Consider the following 16,343-nt stretch of genomic DNA (forward strand, 5'->3'; position numbering starts at 1 on the left):
CTCAGATTCAGCTGTTGAACTATCAGTTGTCGAATCTGTCATGGTAGTGTCGAGTGTAGTATCAATTGAAGGGGTGCTTTCGCGGCTGGAAGAGGCCGAAACGACCGAGGCAGTTGCAGCGCAGTTGCATTTACAGTTGCAGCTGGTTACTGATTTTTGTAAGTTGGAGAGTCTGTCTTGCAAGACACTTGCATATGTTGGTCCATTAATTTGTCCATTGTATTAGTCCTTTGCCTCTTTATAGGAGATACCATAGTCGACACGGATTTTAGTAATATTATTTTCGCATTGCCATACAGGGCATTTCCTGTTCGAAGAGGAATGGTCCCCTTGGCAATTCACGCAAAATGCTGAAGCGTTGCAGGTTTTAGTTCCATCCTTTTGTTCTGGATGTTCTTGACCGCAATTTCTGCAAAGCGGGTTATCGCGTTTGCATCGTTTGCTTGTATGCCCAAATTTGTAGCATTTAAAGCATTGCATTGGGTTGGGATAGAAATTTCTAGTCCCAGCCCGAATAAATCCGAAATTAATAAAGTCTGGAACAACAGTTCCACGAATAGTCAAAATGAGAGTGGCAGTTGGCACAACAATATTATTATCCTTCCTGGTGATGCGCTTGACATCGATCACACCTTGATCGGAAAGCTCTGCAACCAGTTCGGATTCCTTGATGTCCATGACATCACGGCAAGTAACAACACATTCACGTTGGTTAAGGGTTGGGTGGTAAATCACTTCAATAGGGGTTTCGTCAATCAGTTGATTAATTAGAAGGAGCTTACCAATGATATCCTCATCCTTGGCCGTAAGGATATATTGAGTCCTCTTCTTGTCGTCTCGTTGCGGTCGCGCTGTGTAATTTTTTTTTCCTACAGCGTTGGCAATCGTCTTACTTACTACGAACGGATTAGTCGGGATTACGTTCTCTCCTGTTGCACGAAGTAGCAGGATTTGAAGATTTCCGTTTAGTGGGTCGGCCCACCTTGGAGCGGTACGTTGGGTAGGTTTACCCTCGTACATGTTTGTAGCTCGGCCTCCCGGAGGCCCGGAGCTACTTGAAGCCATGCTGTTGTCTGGCTACACCCTAGGTATAGCCGATGACTGGGGTTTTCTTCGGGTTAAAACACTATATAATATTTATGGGGGCTTTACACTTAGGGATATGTGCCCAGAAATTCACACTTTTTTAACCAGAGCACTTGTAAAACCACCAATATCGCGTATAAGCTTTTGAAATTGTTTTCACCAGTCACTTCACTGTCCGTAAGCGCACGTCTTCTTTTTAAATTATATTTTGACGTAGGACTACGTCTAACCGGAAGATATAGGGGGTGAAATGGAAATCTAGGCATTGAACAAGTAGGAAAAAATGCAAGATTTTCAACCCTTATAACTCGAACATTTCTCAATAGATCGCAAAGGTTTTTGCATCAATTGATAGGAAATATATCTACGCATCTATCATAACGAATAACATTTCATTTTTCTTGAGATAAATAATTGAATAATTGTGAAATATCAAGCATTGTCAAAATGCACTATGTGCCCATTTTTGATTGGTCCATTTTGTGCTGCTCAAATCGTACCGACCAAAATGGGCAACCAGAGCAGCAGCGAAATAGAATGAAGCACGATTGGAAAGGAAAAAGAAAAAAATGAACGAAACATTGGTCGCAGTCTCACACATGCGTAATTCTCGAGCCAGCCAGTCAGCTTAAAAATCCCCGCTCCGCTGCCGTAACGATCACATTCTTTGTGTGGACACCGACTGGACAACATCGTTGCTGGACGAGCTGGACGGCGAGGGATCGAGTGCCTTTCTCAAGGCAAGAGGGCGGAGGTGGTAGCGCTGGAGTAGAGTAATAGAATAGAGTGAAGTTTTCAAAGGGCCTTTCTCAAGGCTAGAGACGAATGAACTGCAAAAGTTTAAAGTCTCTGTAATACAAGACCTTCCTTCCTTCCTTCCGTAACGATCATTCTCATTCAAACCGTACACCACATCGGTTCGCATCACAACACATCAACAAACCAACCCAAGCAGCCATGTCTGGACATGGTAAAGGAGGAAAAGTGAAGGGAAAGGCAAAATCCCGCTCGAAACGTGTTGATCTGGAGTTCCCCGCAAGGGTAGTTAGGCCGAGCGCGTTAGTATCAGTGTACCAGTCCACCTAGCCGGCGTTATATAGTTTCGGCCGCCGAAGTGATCGAGTTAGCTGGCAAAGCTGCTCGCGACGATAAGAAAACCCGCATTCGGAACAGAACACATTCGGTTCGGTGGACATCAAGAGAACAGGCAGTTGCAGCGAGTGGCGAGTGGCAAACGCAATCGCAAAACGGCATCAGGTAGCAGAAGAAAAAAGACAATTAGTTCTTTAGACAAAATGCTTTGGTGGCAAATCCACAACAAGGCGGCATCGAGGGCGTTCAAAATGGGTTTTTTCAAAACCACGAGTACTAAGTTTTCTAAATTGGAACCATTCCATAAAACAAGGCGCTTTTCAGAGCCATTAAACCTTCCAAAAAAGAGTTTAGGAAATACAGTTCAATGCTTTCTAAAACATTATCCAAAATAATAATAAAACACAAATCGATTTTTTCATCATTTGTTTTCCAGGATCTGATGAGTATGTGAATTTGGCAGTTGTTCTGAGCTTATTGATAGTTGGGGACTTTCCTGATTATTCAATTTTCACCAATTCTTAAATTGTTTCCAGATTGAAAGTACAGTAATTTACAATTAGTTCGACATTTAGCTAATTGGACGGACATGTAATGCGACTTATTTAGTTGGACATTTTTGTAAACATAGAGATCCAAATTATGACCCCACATTGCAAGTCGACACTGTACCACTGTCATCGCAAATGTTCAATTACAGGTTAAAATCGCCTCCAATGCGACACTGAGTGGTGCTTCGGCACGTCGCATTGAATGTAATTTACTGTACAACATGTCACAAAGCTGGATGGGAAGAAATTTTCCAACTGTGAAAGCTGTGGCGAGTGGCAAACGCAATAGCTAAACAGGAAGGTTTAACCGAACAAGATGGGAATATCGAGTGATAACAAAAACACAACACCAAAGGTTCTTTTCAGAACCATCAACATATTCATAAAGAGTAAACAGTAAACTAATCCATTTTTCAGGTAGATAGGTAGGTATTCACGTAGGAGAAGAAAATAAAACAATATATTTAAAATATATATTTAACAAAAGCTGTGCCCTTTGTATAGTCCTACGTCACTCCGGTTATGTCCCCGACATTACCCACCCGTCTTTTTATATTTAAAATCACTAATCGCTACAAATAAACTGCCAACACTGCCCAAAAGAAAAAAGGGGGCGTGGCGTTGGTGACGCCGAAAAGCGCGCGCTTTTCCGGCACGCCGGTAAGCACCGCTCACTGCGATCGAAGTAAACGGATGTCGTCTGCTGCAGCAAATCTGTAAACTAAAACTATATTGAGGACTAACTTAGCTTTCAGAAAGGCTGCTAGAAGCAAAAGTTAGTTTTTTAGGTGTGAAAAAACAGGTAAAATCTGCAAACTCCTTCCAAGGCGCCAGAGGGTGACGTTCCAGTCCGAGATCCAAAAGCGCCGTCATGTTTTTTTTTTGCCATCGCTGCCTTTCAACGCTCATTCGTTCGTCTCGTTAGACTCGCCCCTTTGGCTGAGTCTGCCGATTTGTCTCTATCCTGTGAGTGTGTACCGCTAGAGTACAAAACGCGCGGACCCCAAAAAAATATCTCATTTTCTTTCAAACCGTGAACCAGTGTGGTTGTACGGCATCGTTTCACATCGTATCGCATCACATCAACAAAGCAACACAAGCAGCAACGTGGACGTGTGGACGTGACAAAGGAGGACAAGTTAAGGGAAAGGCAAAATCCCGCTCGAACCGTGTTGGACTGCAGTTTCCTGTAGGTGTATCCGCCAATTGCTCCGCAAGGGTAGCTAGGCCGAGCGGATTAGTACCAGTGAACCAGTCCACCTAGCCGCCGTTATAGAGCTTCGTTGCCGAAGTGATCGAGTTGGCTGGCAAAACTGCTCGCGCTTTGGTTCGGTGAATATCAAGACAACAACAGGCAGACGCAAACGCAATCGCAAAACGGCAGCAAGTAGCAGAAGAAAAAAGTTTGTTCTTCATACAAACTGCTTTGGTGGCAAATCCAGAACAAGGCGACATCGAGGGCGTTCGAAATGGTTTTTTTCAAAACCACGAGTACTAAGCTTTCTAAATTGGAACCATTCCATAAAACACGGCGCTTATCAGGGCCATTAAACTTTCCAAAAAAGAGTTTACAAAATACAGTTCAATGCTTTCTAAAACAATATCCAAAATAATAATAACACAAATAGATTTTTTCATAATCCTGTTTTCCAGGATATGATGAGTATGAGAATTTGGCAGTTGTTCTGAGCTTATTGATGGTTGAGGAATTTCCCGATTATTCAATTTTCACCAATTCTTAAATTGTTTCCAGATTGAAAGTACAGTAATTTACATTTAGTTCGACATTTAGCTAATACGACGGTCATGTAATGCGTCATATTTAGTTGGACATTTTTGTAAACATAGAGTTCGGGGTCCAAATTATGACCCCACATTGAAAGTCGACACTGTACCACTGTCATCGCAAATGTTCAATTACAGGTTAAAATCCCCTCCAATGCGACACTGAGTGGTGCTTCGGTACGTCGCATTAAATATAATTTACTGTACAACATGTCACGAGCTGGATGGGAAGAAATTTTCCAACTGTGAAAGCTGTGGCGAGTGGCAAACGCAATCGTTAAACAGGAAGGTTTAGCCGAACAAGATGGGGATATCGAGTGATAACAAAACAATAAACTCTTTAGATTAAATATAATGTTGTAATCCTGAAAAGGACCCTTTTTAGCCTGCATGTGAATCCAACGAGCGAACAAATCGTAATGAATGTATTTTTCTGCCATCGCTGCCTTTTAACGCTCTTTCGTTCGTCTCGTTGGACTCGCCCCTTTGGCTGAGTCTGCCGATTTGTCTCTATCCTGTGACCGTGTACCGCTAAAGTACAAAACGCGCGGATACGCTGCAAAATATATCATTCTCTTTCAAACCGTAAATCAGTGTGGTTGAATGGCATCGTTTCACATCACATCGCATCAACGGATTGGTGCCGGAGCACCAGTATACCTAATAGCGGTTATAGAATTTCGGCCGCCGGAGTGCTCGAGATGGCTTGCAAAGCTGCTCACGACAATAAGAAAACCCGCCTACAGAACAGAGCATATTCGGTTCGGGGGCAACAACTAGTTTCAGCGAGTGGCAAACGCAATCGCAAAACGGCAGCAGGTAGAAGAAGAAAAAAGTTTGTTTATAGTGACTGTTTTGGTGGCAAAACCAGCCACCGTAAAACACGGCGCTTTTCAGGGCCATGAAACCTTTCAAAGAAGAGTTATTAAAAGTTTTTCACAATACCAATGCTTTCTAAAGTGACATAATATGACATTTATTTTGTCTATGCTTGTTCTTGAACTTATTGGTGGTTGGGGTCTTTTAAATTGATCATTCAGTTTTCACAAACCCATGCATGGTTCCCGAATTAAAAGTGGCTTCAAATTACAACACATTGTATGCAGGATGGCATTACGAATTTTCTCGGTACCAAGAACTGTTTTCTTTGGTTGATAACTGATGTTGAAAATTGACTGACGTTACATCTGCATTGTATAGAAACATAATTAAGGAGCAACATGATGAGCTATGTATTTCCTGCTGCTCTGTTCTTATTGACGTGGGACTACGTCTAACCGGAGTATATGGGGGGTAAAATGAAAACATAAACACAGAACATGCAGGAAAAATTGAAAGATTCCGAATGCTTATAGCTCGCACATTATTTACTGGATCGGAAAGATGTTTGCATCAATTGATAGGGAATGTTTCTACGCTTCTATCGCAATTAATAAAATGTTATTTTTCATTAGATGAACAATTGAATAACTTTAAATTGTAAGCGTTATCTTAACGCCCTAACTGCCTCGCTTTGATTGGCCCGATTTACGGTTTCCCCAACACAGCCATATAAACCAAGCAGCCTTGGGGAAATCGACATTGCAGATACATGAAAGTATGGAGACTTTTGTTCTCACCTAACACAGACTTCAAAACCAAGCAGCGTTGGAGAAATCGGCATTGCTAATACATGAAAGTCGGGGGTATTTTTGTTCCGGCGGAAATGTGTTTCCCTAACACAGACTTCAAAACCAAGGTGTCTGGGGAAATTGGCATTGCAAATACACGTAAGTCGGGGGCATTTTTGTTCCGATTGAAATGTGTTTCCCTAACACAGATTTTAAATCCAAGGAGCGTGGAGAAATTGGCATTGCAAATACATGCAAGTCGGGGGCATTTTTGTTCCGGCGGAAAGGTGTTTCCCCAACACAGACTTCAGAACCAAGGTGTCTGAGGAAATTGGCATTACAAATTCATGCAGGTCGGGAGTATTTTTGTTTCGACTGAAATGTTTTCTTTGCATTCCGAAAAGTGTTTTCCTAACTGGGATTACAAAAGCGGGTACGAACACAACGCTTTGGCATTGCATTGACGGATATGCCTTCATATATTCTGCTCACTGAATTTCTACGCATACCATTTGATGATTAGGCAAAATGTTGAAAACCAGTTGTTGCGATTTTGTCCTGGGGATCATGCCAAACGTAAAAGGAATGTAATTTACTTGTAACGAAGAACATAATCTATCACAATGCATGAATTGAGCTTACATGGCATTTATTAAATCTTTTCACTCACAAATCAAATATATTGAATTCAATTAAATTCAGAAATTGTTTCATTCAATCGATACAAACAAATGATTGCAAAGCTAAGGTAGTCCCACGTCAACTTTGCGGTTATATCATAGATATAACCCACCCATTTTTTTAAAGGACTTTAATCCTGTGGTAATTTACTGTTGGTTTTTCAGAACGCTTATAGCTCGTTTAATTCTCGACAGATCGTAGAGTTCGTCTCCAAAACCTCAGTTCTTTTTCATTTCTATTTACTTTGTTTAGGGGATACAAATCTTACAATTCATTCGTCTCCGAAACCACAGTTTAAGGTACGGTAATGTGCTCAATAGTGAAATATATGATAGTGAATGAGCTGTAACCACCTATGCATTCCCTATCACAGTCATCATTTTGATTGTACGATATGTGCATACGCCAAAAGATGCCCGGCGTTGAACATTTAATAAGTACAAAGCCTTCAGAAAAAAAATCAAGAATCAACTATGAGATAGTGAGAAAAAATTGAGAAAGTTTGTAAAAAAAAAGCAAAAACACAACACAAAAGGTTCTTTTCAGAACCCCCAACATGTTCATAAAGAGTAAACAGTAAACTAATCCATTTTTCAGGTAGATAGGTAGGTATTCAAGTAGGAGAAGAAAATAAAACAATATATTTAAAATATATATTTAGCAAAAGCTGTCCCCATTGTATAGTCCTACGTCACTCCGGTTATGTCCCCGACATTACCTACCCGTCTTTTTAATCGAATCAACCACTTCAAAAACATTATTGGTTAGAACGTTTTTTATGTCGTCGGGTGAAACACTCTGTTCTATGCCTTTCAGCACCGCAGTTACACCTTTCCAAGCTTTTAAGTGGTAGGTGTAATAGAAGGTTTTTTCCTTCTCTAACGCGTTCACAATTTTGCGATAATCGTCAATTGTATTGCACTGCACTTTCAGTTCACTAATATTTCCGCGTTGCACATTGCGGCACAGAAAATTGTTGCTACCGATAGCCTTTTTAACTAGGTCAATAGCGTTTCTGGTTACCACCTGACGCAGGTAAATTGGTGCGGGCTTCGGTTGGACAGGGATAACTGTGTTGGCTGTATTGTTTGTTTTTTTGCTGCGTTGCCAGTGTTTGCACTATTGGGGCTCATTTTTATTTTAAAATAGCGATTTAGCCCTGTTTGCACTTTTTTTTTATTGTCTATTGGTTTCTTCATGTTTAAAATGAAATTACTACTTTCCGGCGTTTTGTTCAAAGCGGGCTCACTTTCAGCGCGGGTTAACGAGTTCTCTGCCGTACCTGTGGAAATCCGCTTTCCAAATATACATGCAAGTCGGGAATATTTTTGTTCGCACCTGAATGTGTTTCCCTAAGATGGATTTCAAAACAAAGATGCTTGGGGAAATCCGCATTGCAAATACTTGCAAGCTGCGAGTACTTTTGTACTCGCTTGTCTTTGTGCAGTTTGGAATATGTTTCCCTAAAACTTACTAACTAACGTAACTTCGTAAACATGAGAGATGCAATAATTTCAGAGTGAAATGTAAAATACAATGATCGTTTGATAATTCTTCCGTCCGCATGTTTTGGTAGTCCTAGGCGTCATATCAAACGTAAAAGGACGGGCATCAAATTTACTTGTAACGAACATAATCTATTACAATGCATTAATTGATCTTACATGACAACTGTTCCAACTTTTTACCTATAAAGCAAATATGTTGAATTCAATTGAATTCGAAAATTGTTTCATTCAATCGATAATTTGATCAATACAATACAAATGCCTAATAAGACAACTGCTTACAATGCATAACATTTCAGTATAAGTTATTCAATTACGTTTCTTCTATTTCAGAGTTATTAGTCAATGTTTTGGAAACAAAATTGCCAGTTGGTGGTTGACTTTTCAACTAATAAGCCCGGGTTTATTCATATCTGGTACAGCGTTACTCCCAAGGTATAACAAAAATATTAATTCAAAGCAGTCGAACATGTTCATAATTTCAGCTCGTTTTCGATGTATTTGACAATGGCTTTACATTCGGCATGGTGGAGTAAAAAAATAAAACTTCCCATTTTCCTTACAGTTGTTTCGACTTTTGTAGGTGAGTAAAATCTTACAAGAATAAGCTCTGATAATTTTTGTTTTGTTGAGTGGTGCTAGGTTAAGGTTCTTTTGTTTGCGTGATGACTCAGATTATCTGACTATTAATGTATAGGACACAGCCCCGTCCTAGGCGGCCATATTTTTGGTGCCAATTTCTCGAGAACAAAACATCTGAGATGTATGCGGTTTTGATGTTGGCACCATCCGAGCACTTAGGGAGAGATGGGCGATAACAGGACTCTGATAGGACATATAGTGAATTCGTTTTTGAACCTGGGTTAGTTCCAATATGACTCTGTAAAAAAAATCGGGATGGCAAATGTACAGTGTCTGGTGGCGACATTCGTGCATGGGAGAGAAATTACTCCTTACCAGATTGGCAAGGCCGAATCGTATCCTGATATCCTGACAACCACTCAATTTTGAACGTTTTATTTTTATCTCTTTAAAAGTTATCCGTACTGGGATTCTGGGATTCCTGTTAATGTTTTCCTGCTTGGAAATTAAAACTGTCAGCATATCCTACATAAAAAAGCTCTCCGGTATGAACATTGAGGATTATTTTGTGTGATCTTTTTTCATCTCACTCCAGAATCTATATATATATATATACAGGGTTTTCCAACTTTAAATTCCGAAAGTAAATTGAAATAAAACACACTAAGAATTCGAATTTCGATGAAACTTTTTTTTCAAATTAAAGTTTGGTTTATGCCATTATGTGTGAAATACAACACCATTCAAATGTCCACCTAGGGCTTCCTCGCACACCTTGATCCGGAACAGGTAATTTTCGATGACTTTTCGGCACATATGGGGCGGTATCTCGGTCATAACTTCACGAATGTTGTCTTTCAAATGTTCAAGAGTTTGCGGAGAGTTGGCATAGACACGGTCTTTCGCAAAACCCCACAAAAAAAGTCTAGCGGGTTCAAATCGCATGATCTGGACGGCCAATTGGCATCAACAAAACGCGAAATTATGCATCCCTCAAATTTCGTTCGCAATATGGCCATGTTTGGTCGTGTTGTGTGGCACGTGGCGCCGTCCTGCTGAAACCACATGTCATCCGTATCCATATCTTCAATTTGTGACAAAAAAAAATCGGTTAACATGTGGCCATAGCGCTCACCATTCACAGTTACCGTCTCGCCGTCCTCATTTTCAAAGAAATGAACCCCGATGACTCCACCAGACCATAATGCGCACCAAACAGTGACTTTTGGCGGATGCAATGGCCTCTCAACAATCACGTGTGGATTTTCTGAGCCCCATATACGGAAATTTTGGGTGTTCACATAGCCACCGAGCTCGAAATGTGCCTCATCGCTGAAGAAAATTTGATGCGAAAATTCAGCATTTTGCTGCTGTTGTTCGTTCACCCAATCGACGTATGCCCGACGCATTCCATGGTCACCACGCTCTAATTTTTATACCAGTTGGACTTTATATGGATGTAGATGCAAGTCCAAATGAAAAATTCGCCACAATGATGTGTTTGACAAGCCCAATTGCTGAGCACGCCGTGGATTCGAAACATTCGGGTCATCCTCCACACTGGCAGCAACAGCAGCAATATTTTCGGCCAAACGCACATTACGATGATGCACAGGTTTCACAATATCCGCTACGGATCCAGTTTGTTCGAATTTACGCACTACATTACCGATTGTGTGCTCTGTAAGCCGTCCATGACGACCAAAATCCGTCCGTAATGCTCGAAAAACATTTGGCGGTTTTTCATCATTTTTATAGTATAATTTAACAAAATTAACACGTTGTGCGATGCTAAAACGATCCATATTGTAAAATGGCAGACATTCAACTAACGATATGACGCTTTGGTTGTCAGCGCATATGTATAATGATCATATATATAATATAATTATTGTATTTGTTTTTTATAGTTTTCATGGTCTCGGGACCAAAGGCGCTATATTATTTTATATATTTTTTTGGAAAGCTGAGAGTTTTTTACATAACATATCTCGAAACCAGAGAGGCGTTTTTTTTTGTTTTGAAGTTATAATTTTTCAAAGTTTACCGTAATTATTCATTGTATTTATTATTTATAGCTTACATGGTTTCGGGACCAAGGGTAGAGATTAAGGACAATGAAAAACATGAATCAGGTAAAGGCAAGAAATGTATAGACGACTAGTGGGTAGTAATTAAAATTCATCTGTTATATTTTTCTTTTTTTTTAATTCTAGGTATAAAGCATACTTAAAGCTACTTTTACAGTTTCACAGTTTATAACGAGTTTTAAGTTTTCTTTCCATTGCTTTAGAACTTGTCTCTGAAAAAAACCATAGTGAATTTTCGAATCTGTTTTGGAAATTACCCATGTATAAAGTTCTTTTGCATTTGTAATGTGATGACCCTGTAAACTTGCTTTAGCAGCATTCCGCTTCAAAACTCCTCCTAAAGCGTCACATGGACCTTTCCCATAGCATCTGGCGAAAAAGTTCCACTCCGCATCTATACCAAACTCTTTTTTCATTTGGCACAAATTAAAGGCTGTCATCTCATTTTTGTAGTGACTACCTGATCCATCTGAGAAAAAGTTAACTTTCTTAAGGTCAGGCAACTTCCTTTTGATAAAATTAACACAATCTACAATGAATAAACGAACTGCAACGTGGTTATGCTTGGAAGACTCCGCGTTTGCAGTGAAACTGGTAAACTTTGAATCTGAAGTATGATCATCCTTATAATAAATAGCAAATGTGTGAATAGTGAAACTCTATCTTAATTGCAGGATATTGTTCTTTGAAAATGGCGTAAGCTTCTTGTAAATTACATTACACGTTGTATATATACCTTGCCATCAACATTTTTTGAAATAACATAGTCTCGTTTTCATGGACACGCTCGACTTATTTCGTAACTGGTATAGAAATCACGCACGAGCGATAGAGTTTCTTCTGCCAAAGACGCACTGCTTAGCCTTTTAGTCGGTGTTGTCATTATGCCCTTGTCCCCCTGTAGTATTTTAGCCCATTCTGCCATATGTTGAGAAACATCGAATTCCTTCTTTATTTTATAGGCTGTTCAGCTTTTAGGCAAAGTAGTGAGAATACGATACTTCTCATTATTGTCATGAGTTTTTCGAAACTTTTCCTTGAGTTGCTGAATTATTTCATCCTCGCTTGTAGAAGGTACGCTGGTAATAATCCTGATTGATTCCAAACTGGGTGTTTCTAGCGACGGTAATGACACTGAAATTTAATAAAAAATATATATTTAGCAACCTGGCGAACAATTAACTTATTAGACTCGTTATTAGAATTTTTACTAATACACTCAAGTCAGTTTATTGAAACCTAAAGCTTACCTTGGCTGTCGACAGCAGGAACTTCGGATGGATCAGCGATGGGCTCTTCGGGTGTGTACTTATACAGTTTCAAGTGGCAATTTCTGCAAATGTTGGAAATGCTGTCATCTAATTTCACTTTTTTCTTCACTGCATGATCTTGAAGAGCATGAGTAAGTTATCTGATGAACATCTTTTTAACCACACCACGAACACTTGAATTTCATCTTTTATAAAATACTGACTGTACAGAATATGTTTAGATGAACAGAGCGTGTGGCTCTTAGAACAGTAATTGGAGGCAAAAGGGAATTAAACTACAACTTGATAAAAGTTCAAAACCTCTTGGCTTCAGCTGCGTGTTTTAGTTTGAGAAAAGCAACTTTTTTACTGCGGTCGGTATTTCATGTCATTTTTGTTCGTCATTTCTCCGGTCTTTATACAATTTCAATTCCTACCCACTAGTCGTATCTACATTTCTTGCCCTTACCTGATATATGTTTTTTTCATTGTCCTTAATCTCTACCGATAACTATACCTATTCCTATTTTCTACACATTAAGTTACCTGCCTCTCTGGTTTCGTGATATGTTATGTAAAAAATAGGGTTGGGGAAAAAGAAATGTCGTATATTGTCAATATATGGCAATATATGGTACACCAGTAAGATAAACTGAAAGCAATGACAGAAACAAGAGAGCAAGGGCCTGCCACAAATACCGCACCACGAATCATTCGCCTGTGTTATAACTTTTTTATATTAACTTGTTTTTTTTTTGTTTTGTTATAGGTTGGCCATTTGCAGCCATTACAAGTTTAGCATTCGTGTACGACATTTTAATTAATCGACGTTTTTATAAAACTTTTGTATACTGGAGCTTGCTGTGTGCCCTTTGCGTTGGAATGTTGTTACTGATAGTTGATTCATTTTTCTATGGCAAAATCACATTTCCCCCGATCAATATTGTTTTATATAATATATTCACGACTCATGGTCCCGACTTATTTGGAGTGGAATCGCATTTTTTCTATTTTGTTAATTTATTCCTGAACTTTAATCTTATTTGGATATTTGCCTTTTTGTATCCTTTAATCATGGTAGCTTACAGTATACTATCACATTTCACCACATTGCATGACAGACAATTTTGGACTGATTGCTGGAAAATTTCGTCACTGTACATATGGATGTTTGTATTCTTCATGCAGCCACATAAGGAGGAAAGGTAAATACTGTTAGCAACAAATGAGATTGGATTTGAATTTTGATTTTCAAAAACAGGTGTTTCAAAATAAATTCAAAATACCGTGATACTCCCTTATTCCAATCAATGCCTAACACCGTTCACTTTACATAAAACGCTGTATTTAGCTGAATCTAGCAAAAGCTGGACATAAAAAGATTAGTGTCAAACGTAGCACTTTATGTGAAAAAATTAATCCGTTCAAAAACGAAATACCAGGGGTCTGTTGCAAAACCGAAATTCCGCTAATAAAGTCTGCTTCATTTAATATTGGAACACAAACAATTGCGTGTAGTTCAGTCATTTATTAACGAATTCATAATTTTTTTTCATACATATATAGCATTTTCTTTACTCTTTCATAAAAAAAATTTAAAAAATTATTCATTGCTGTTTCGAAGAAATTCTCGTACTTTTCCCGTAATCCGGCACATTAGGCGGCGCACAACCTTTTCGTCCACCGTTTTGGCGATTTGATTCCACCAGTTCTTCATTTGAGTCATGTTCCTAACAAGTTTTCCCTTTGCCTTAAGCCTCCGCTTCGTGATTGCCCAGTATTTCTCTATCGGCCGGAACTGGGGGCAGTTTGGGGGGTTGAGGTCCTTCGGTATTACGCTGATACCGTTCGTTGCGTACCATTCCATAACCGTTTTGCTGTAATGGCAGCTTGCGAGGTCCGGCCGAAACATTACTGGACGGTCGTGGGCACGAAGAAACGGCAGAATTCGTTTCTGTAGGCACTCTTTTTTGTAGACTTCTGATGTCATTGTCTTGTCAGTGAGAAAGACTTTGGTTTTCTGTCCATAACTGCATATCCCCTGCCAAATCATGTACTTGCGGGCGAATTTATCCGCAAACACGAACTTAAATTTTGCAAGTACATCCCCCCGAGCCGTCGCCAAATAAAATTTTTGACCTGGGATTTGCCCAAAGTCCGCCTTCACGTAGGTCTCATCGTCCATCAGAATACATCCGTCGAACTTGGTCAGCACTTGGTCGTACAGCTTTCGAGCACGGATTCTGGCCACATTGTTCTGCTCCAGCGTCCGATTTGGCTGTTTGCTGGCTCGGAATGACCTTATTCCTTCCCGGAGACGAATTCGTCGCACCGTACTGTGAGCGGCCTAGAACTTATTGGCCAAATCGCGGTCTGAAAGATTGGGATTCCTGTTGACGGCCTTGATGACTTTCCCACGCAGTTTCCGGTCGACAGTTCCACTCCGACGCTTCGAATGCGGCTTCCGAGCCGTCGTCAATGTTTCCTTGTACTGCTTGATAACACGCCATACGGTATTTCTGGGCATTTTAAGCTGTTTAGCTAGCTTAGATGCCGACAACAATGGATTTTCAAGAAAACTGTGCACAATTTTATCTCTCCATTCGGCTTCCATGGCGGTTGTTTACAAAATGCTATCGTTTGGTGTTATGACATAAATACATGGTGAAGGTAATGAATTTCCCGACACGTGGGTGAAAAAAGTTTCCAAATCCGTCCACTAGGAGCGCCACAATGAGCAAAAGAATTTGTTCCAATATTAAATGAAACAGGCTTGTAAATTGTAACTTTTAGATTACTGTTGCATAATGAATCTAGAAGTATAAATTTACAAGTCTAATATTTAAAGTTGTTTACACTAATATTATTAGTTCAGTTTACAAGTGAATGTTGCATAAACAAAATACAAATTATTAGTTTCAATCTGTATTTTTGACGTAGGACTACGTCTAACCGGAAGATATAGGGGGTGAAATGAAAATCTAGGCACTGAACAAATAGGAAAAAATGCAAGATTTGGTACGCTTATAACTCGAGCATTTCTCAATAGATCGCAAAGGTTTTTGCATCAGTTGATAGGAAATATATCTACGCATCTATCATAACGAATAACATTTCATTTTTCTTGAGATAAATAATTGTGAAATATCAAGCATTGTCCAAATGCACTATGTGCCCATTTTTGATTGGTCCATTTTGTGCTCCTCAAATCGTACCGACCAAAACGGGCAACCAGAGCAGCAGCGAAATACAATGAAGCATGATTGGAAAGGAAAAAGAAAAAATATGAACGAAACATTGGTCGCAGTCTCACACATGCGTAATTCTCGAGCCAGCCAGTCAGCTTAAAAATCCCCGCTCCGCTGCCGTAACGATCATTCTCATCCAAACCGTACACCACATCGTTTCGCATCACATCAAATCAACAAAGCAACACAAGCAGCCATGTCTGGACATGACAAAGGAAGAAAAGTGAAGGGAAAGGCAAAATCCCGCTCGAACCGTGTTGGTCTGCAATTCACCGTAGGTGTATCCGCCAATTGCTCCGCAAGGGGAGCTAGGCCGAGCGCGTTAGTACCAGTGCACCAGTCCACCTAGCCGGCGATATATAGTTTCGGCCGCCGAAGTTATCGAGTTAGCTGGCAAAGCTGCTCGCGACGATAAGAAAACCCGCATTCAGAACAGACCACAATCGGTTCCGTGGACACCAAGACAACAACAGGCAGTTGCAGCGAGTGGCAAACGCAATCGCAAAACGGCAGCTGGTAGCAGAAGAAAAAGTTTGTTCTTTACACAAACTGCTTTGGTGGCAAATCCAGAACAAGGCGGCATCGAGGGCGTTCGAAATGGTTTTTTTCAAAACCACGAGTACTAAGTTTTCTAAATTGGAACCATTCCATAAAACACGGCGCTTATCAGTGCCATTAAACCTTTCAAAAAAGAGTTTACGAAATACAGTTCAATGCATTCTAAAATATTATCCAAAATAATAATAAAACACAAATTGATTTTTTCATAATTTGTTTGCCAAGATATGATGAGTATGAGAATTTGGCAATTGTGCTGAACTTATTGATGGTTGGGGACTTTCTCGATTATTCAATTTCAA

General features: G+C 39.8%; 1 protein-coding gene across 9 annotated transcripts in view; it reads left to right on the top strand.

Moving 5' to 3' along the window:
- LOC129775543 (alpha-1,2-mannosyltransferase ALG9) overlaps positions 1 to 16,343 on the top strand; it is a 64,877-nt gene that overhangs the window by 30,484 nt on the left and 18,050 nt on the right. Inside the window, exons 3-7 of one of the 9 annotated variants that reach the window (XR_008742978.1) lie at positions 8,647 to 8,748; positions 8,799 to 8,896; positions 10,974 to 11,030; positions 11,112 to 12,286; positions 13,424 to 13,440. The exons of 1 other annotated variant lie outside the window; for it this stretch is intronic. Coding sequence is in view for 7 of the 8 variants with exons in the window: in XM_055780389.1 (XP_055636364.1) it covers positions 8,647 to 8,748; positions 8,799 to 8,896; positions 13,005 to 13,440 (636 nt within the window). In the remaining variant the exon portion in view is untranslated. Of the gene's footprint in view, positions 1 to 8,646; positions 8,749 to 8,798; positions 8,897 to 10,973; positions 11,031 to 11,111; positions 12,388 to 13,004; positions 13,441 to 16,343 lie in introns of those variants that run through there. 7 more of the 9 variants (XM_055780392.1, XM_055780393.1, XM_055780394.1 and 4 more) reach the window with 7 other exon arrangements.

This window comes from Toxorhynchites rutilus, chromosome 3 (assembly GCF_029784135.1).
Source record: "Toxorhynchites rutilus septentrionalis strain SRP chromosome 3, ASM2978413v1, whole genome shotgun sequence".
NCBI lineage: Eukaryota > Metazoa > Arthropoda > Insecta > Diptera > Culicidae > Toxorhynchites > Toxorhynchites rutilus.